This window comes from Chroicocephalus ridibundus, chromosome 2, assembly GCF_963924245.1.
Source record: "Chroicocephalus ridibundus chromosome 2, bChrRid1.1, whole genome shotgun sequence".
In the NCBI taxonomy this organism is placed as follows: Eukaryota; Metazoa; Chordata; class Aves; order Charadriiformes; family Laridae; genus Chroicocephalus; species Chroicocephalus ridibundus.
Genome location: NC_086285.1, coordinates 144,313,754 through 144,319,753, shown reverse-complemented (window position 1 = coordinate 144,319,753; position 6,000 = coordinate 144,313,754). Strand labels below are relative to the sequence as shown.

Genomic DNA, 6,000 nt, shown 5'->3' with positions numbered 1-6,000 from the left:
CAGCTCTCCCATCCAATACTAAAACAAATGCAAAAAGAATAGTTAAGGTTAAGACAAGAGTTATCCTGTATACTACAGAAACTTCAGAAGGCATAATATAAACTGTTCATATTATCAGATCTGCTGCTCTGAAATAATAAATTCCAGCAAGACCTTAATGTGCACTGTAGGCTGCTCAGGAACCACTGCATTTGTCAGCATGCAATTATATAGAATAAAATGTAATAGCTTCTAAAGGCAGTATGTAATCATTTCCTATGCCTTGCAGGTACAGACAAACACACATACTGGTGACACCGGTTGATTTACTGAGTTATTGCAAAATACAATACTTTGCAATCAATACAGAGCAAGTCTATTCAAAAACTATTAAATACATGGTAACATCTGTGTCCTCTTGTGATAACAAAGTGAAAAATATTGACGTTTTAACAACTGGAACATCAAATGATGATCTTCACAGAAGAGTAACAAAAGCACTGGTTGAAATCACACTGCAAATGTTTAATTAGATGGGCTGTATGATCTACGCAGCAACTTTAATACTGGAATCCAGTACTCAAGGCTAGCTCTGGTTCACTGTATACCTGCACTTTAAAACTTTCCATTTTTGTTTAATCCACTACTTAAAAGTTCTTGCCACTACCCTCTGCTTACACCGTGCTGCCCTGAATCAGCCTCCCTTCAATGACTGACACTGATGGACAGCCTCTGGAGGGCCAATTCAGATCTCTCCACAGCAACAGGGGAGATCACTAGAGGACAGAGAAAGGAAAGAACATCAGAAGCAGGGAAGTAGGAATGAGAGGCTGTGACAGAACAAGTAGTTAAAAACAGGACAGTGCATCCGTGACTGTTGCAAAATACTGTTCAAGCAGCAGAATTCATACATGGATGCTTGTTGCTAAACAGCTCAGTGATTTGTCACTGTAGGTGTTAGACACGTACAGAATTCAGCAATAGCGCAGGAAATGACAAAATTGGGATCACTAATTTTACAGCAGTGATCGATAGCACCTTTCCAATGCCTGCCAGTGCAAAGCTCACACCCAAAGATGATGGGGCTGAAAATACAATTGTCAGTCAGCGGAGAACTTGTGAGAACACATGTGAATTCCAGCCAGAACCGCTGACGGAGGACAAAAAGTGCCATTTTCTAAGCAGCACTTGAATAGTTCCTCTGCCTAGCCATCTCTCTTTCAAAGTAGGAAACAAACCAAACCCAAACACCCAAAACAAAACAAAAACCTAACACAAAAAAAATTAAAGTAAAAAGACTTCATGGGAAATATTTTTAAAGGTGTTGTCAAACAACATTTCTTCAAGGCCAAGCTGTTGTAACAGTATACAGAAGTCAGCTTCCAACAAGATGACCCTTCATATTTGCCTTTCCAATATTTTTAGGGTGCAATTCAGCAGTGGGAGCACCAGGTCTGCATTTACAAAATGTGTGCTTGTTCCCACAGGCAAGTAGATAACGTACTTCAGCATCTGCTTACACGTGTAAGCTTTGTGTACATAGTTGGTGTGTATACACCTAGCAGGTACAAAACAGGCTCTCACTTTTGAAAGTGACAGTACTTAAAATACCTAAACCATCAGACTTCCAACCTCTTGCTTTGGTGTTGAATCAACAGAAAATTTACAATGCCATTCTTCAGTCTTACAAAGACTGAGTTATTAACCAAGAAAATAAAAAAGTAACAAGTCTGAGTATCCAAAGAAATCTACAAATACATTCATCAATATGTAGTACATTGTGAATAAGGAGACAATACATAGAATTGCTATAGTATGAAAAAAACCCAAGTAGTTGTAGGAAAGCCTGAAAGTCTTCTTAACGTTTTTTCTCATGTAACATTTAATGTCACTGTAGCAATGATGATATAGCGGCTTCTACTATGCTACTGCCCAAGTTGGACACTTTATGTTTGATTGAAAAGGGGGGTGGGAAACGAAGGCCCTCTGAGGAGTTCAGCAGCAACACTTAAGTGCATTGAAAACATGGATAATCTGTGGCACATCGGAATTAATGTATTACACAGGATACTTTTTTCTATTTACAGTATCATACACTTGCATAAAGCCTCTGCTGCATTTTTTTTTTTTTTAGTACTTAGTCTGTGGCAAATCACAGTAACATTATTCATAGAAAAAGTAAATCCCATTTTCTAATGAAGACTAAGTGACTAATGGGTATTACTTATCCTTGCTTACGCTATCTAGCCCTCTGAACCCCATGAATCTCAAAATCTAATTGGCACAAAAACATTGGATAACTTAATACAGGAACTGATTGCTCTTGATTGTTTACCTCTTGGCTTAATCATTATGTTCACTGCTAGGGAATTATCCACTTTGCTAGATGTCAGAATTAACACATTAAAAAAAAAAACCCACACCAACCAAAAAACCAACAAAAAAACAACACACAAAAAAAACCTGCAAGAAAAAGTGACTTTGCTGTTGGGTATCTGAGTGCATGATAGGAAATACCAAAGCAATGGGGTATATCACAGTAATATCATGCTGTCTCTCAGACACCAAAGACTACAGCAAGCCTTCACAAGTAACTATGCTTACAGAAGTAGTAAGCAACTCAACTTCAGCAAAAACTGCCGTATCACCAGGCTTAGTACGGCATCAGAGCCTTCAAAGCAGTTTCTGGTATCAGTCTGAAGACACTGGGATTTCTGGTTCCAGCTGAGGCCAAGGCAAATTAGAGGGGAGTGGGAAGGAACATTGTACACAACGTGAAACAGCTGAAAAATTACATATTTGCACTTGAAGATGCAAAACACACTGCAGTAAAGGAAGAAAAACAACTAAATGGCACGACATCTGTCTCTGAGGGCAGGAGGCACGGCCCTCTATTTTGCAACAGGTTTTGTATAAGTATTTTAAAAACTTCGAAGAAATCGAATACATTTTCTTAGAAAAAAAATCAAAAACAGTCAAGCAGAAGGACAATGCAGAAAAAAGAACCGTGTTTGAAGGTCAATTTCACATCCTTTCCAAGAAGCCTGGACCCATTTCTTTGCTGGTAAAACTCTGTCACCAGGTCTAAAGAGCCTCTACATAAAAGCAAGCAGATGGATACAAGTATGGAAATTTTAAATACTTACTAACTGTTGTATAGAAAAGTTTAGTTGTCAGACTAAGAAGGGCAGAGTTGCTTTTAGTCAAAGGATTGCATACTCTTCTGGAAAACAACAAAAACATAGTAAAACAAAACAACAAAAAAAATCCAACCAACTACACCAACTGATTATCAGTTTACTAACCTTTGTGTTTAAGTCCTCATCTAAGATATTAAAAATGCACTTGCAATACCTGAACACAAAACAGGGTGCACCTGCTATGACAAATTATTTTTCCTTCTAGCATACTCTTCATTAGCTTTCGTGCCACGCGCGGAAGAAACTAGATTTAAATCAGTGAATGGCAAGTGTCAGCAGGCAATGATTTGCACTACACTGGTGGCTCCATCTTGATAATGCTTTTCTTCAACACCTCCTTTTTTTAAATTTTAAATTTAAAAATCATTCTTCCATTCGGAAATTCAGAGCCAGGTCTGATTTTCTTTGTCACCTCTGCTCACACTGTGGGATATCTTCAGAGACTATTCTTATTTCTTGCCGATTCCATTTGTTACTTTTGATTTGGAGTGCCGATTCCTCCTTCTAGATGAATGGCTTTCACTGTTGACTGAATGCTTTGGTGGACTATTGTCAGCACCTGCTGAGAAATAAATATTTTTTGACGATATATACTTGACATTGTCAAGCTCTTGTCTAAAAGACAGTAAGGTTTTCTAGAGCTACAACGTTTACAGCATGGATCATTTCAGGCTAATACAAACTGGTTGATACTTGTACTCCATCTAGTGGCCTATTTTTATTTTTTTTTTTAAAAAAAAGCAATTCTTAAGACATCTGTAAAATTCTTCCTCCTACAGAAAAATTCAGAAATTTGCTACAGCAGAATATAGTAGTGAAACATCATCCATTTTAAACGACAACAATAATTAAACCTCCACATTTTTATTACCGGCAGGTACTGCTAACAGAAATTAAGAACTGTGGAAGCAAGGTCACAGATGATTGTAGGAGTACATTTCTTGTTTTCACTTTTTCATATGACAGACTACGTTTGACTGAGAAAGCAGAGGGAGACAATGGGGACTGAACCAAGAATTCAAGAACAAAACATGAAAGAGGCTGAAGTTTGTAATTAATGAAAGTCAGAGAAAGATTTACTTGGCCAGATTTCTCCGGCATATATAAATGGGAAAAACATTTTGAGTGCAAGCAACTTTTCTTTAAAATATTAAAATCCACAAATTTACTAAACTACAAATAAATTAATTTCAGCATCCATAAAAGTCATGTATGAAATATAAAGAAGCTCTGCTGTATCAAGCATATGATAAATAAGAAATATTTTTAATGATACAAACACCTGGAGCATAAACTCCAACAGACATAACTTCCAGGTGTGAATCTTCATATTTTTTCAATAAGAAAGACCACACTAAAGAGTTAAACGGAGGAGGCAGGTTACTTAACTGATGTCTAGTGCAGGGAAAAGAGTCAGAGAAGGAGGCTGCTTTTGCTTAGGACAGAGAAAGCTGTTTATGACCACAAGCACTGCATCGACTAGGCAAGTGTCAGTAAGAACACAAGCTCCAGGGCGCATTCTTGACTGTTTCTTAACAAGCAGGAATAAAAGCACATTCACTTTCATATGTTTCGAATCAAACATGCAATGTCCAGAGAGAAAACCTGTCCACAACAGTTATGAAATGCCTAACGCCCTAAGCCTACAAGAATGGCCTGGAACAACAGCAGAAAAATTAAGTTACTTCATTTAAAATAAATAAATAAATAAATAAATAAATTTCCAAGAGTTAGAAGAAAAAACGCAGTAAAGCCAAATAGCTTTGCAGATGATTTATCTGTATAGCTCCTGCAGGGATGCTTAAATAAGTCCAGTTATCTCCAAGGTAAGTTTCTCAAGTCTCATTTCCTAGTGCTGAGCCTTAATGCTACCGCTTCGAGAATATAGGTGTAAAAGTGCCAATACCTCTACTGAATTTAGAATGAAGCCAGGAAGCATCTGGACTGTATGGGCTGTCTTCACTTTCTGATAAGGTCTGCAAAGACAAGAAGGACACATGTCATTGGGATGCTGGTTCTTGTGATCAGCACTTCTGCCTGCAATTAGACTTGTAAATTTAAACTGTGGCAGAAGTCCTCATAAACTATTCAGCTAGTACTTAGGACTTTTCCCTTCCTAGTTAGGAGGTACAACAAAGATAATACAATAAGAACTCACCACTTGCCACGTGATCTGTTGTGTAATCAAGCATTCTTAATATTCCCCTAGCATTCCACCTGTACAATGGGAACATTAGCTAACCATTCATCCCTGAACGCTTTGCTAAAATTACGGCCTCATTTTGAGTAACTAAGAGGACAGCATTCTTTAGAAACCACAGCGTAATTTGGGATCTGTCCAAGGCCTGCTGAATTCAGAGTTCTTTCTATTGACTTCAGTTAGACTCTGAACCCCCTCACCCCCCTTTATACTAGCTCTGGTAAAGAATTCTAATATCTAGGAGTTTTGCAGTTTTAACTCTGGTGTACAACAAAAACAGCCTTCCTAATGAAGTACCTTTTCTCGGTGGCCGTAGTATTCTGCATACCAAACCATTCCATACAAACACAGGAAAGTCGTAAAGGCCTAAACAAGGGAGGAGAAGAAAAAAATAAGCTATAAAACTTTTTCCAAGTTCCTTGCTGGTTCAAGGTCTCAGAGTCCCTGGAGATTTCGCATTTAGAGACTTTCATGCTCTGTTTCTACCTGCATCTTTTGTCAAGATGAGTAAGACTTATGCTTCAACTTCGAGGTCCATGTACGTTGTGCCACCATGGGATAGGCAGAACAACTGCCAATGGGGGCATGAGAATACATACAGATCACCCACATACATGCAGG

At 38.0% G+C, this 6,000-nt stretch overlaps 1 protein-coding gene across 2 annotated transcripts in view; it reads right to left on the bottom strand.

Annotated features, from left to right (window-relative positions):
* Positions 1-285: 285 nt before the first annotated feature.
* PTDSS1 (phosphatidylserine synthase 1) overlaps positions 286-6,000 on the bottom strand; it is a 32,174-nt gene continuing 26,459 nt past the window's right edge. The window contains exons 11-13 of one of the 2 annotated variants that reach the window (XM_063327239.1): positions 5,677-5,745; positions 5,086-5,155; positions 286-3,741 (exon numbers count right to left, since the gene is read on the bottom strand). In XM_063327239.1, the coding sequence (XP_063183309.1) occupies positions 3,629-3,741; positions 5,086-5,155; positions 5,677-5,745 (252 nt within the window). In that variant the 3' untranslated portion in view covers positions 286-3,628. The remainder of the gene's footprint in view (positions 3,742-5,085; positions 5,156-5,676; positions 5,746-6,000) is intronic. The other variant, XM_063327240.1, reaches the window with a different exon arrangement.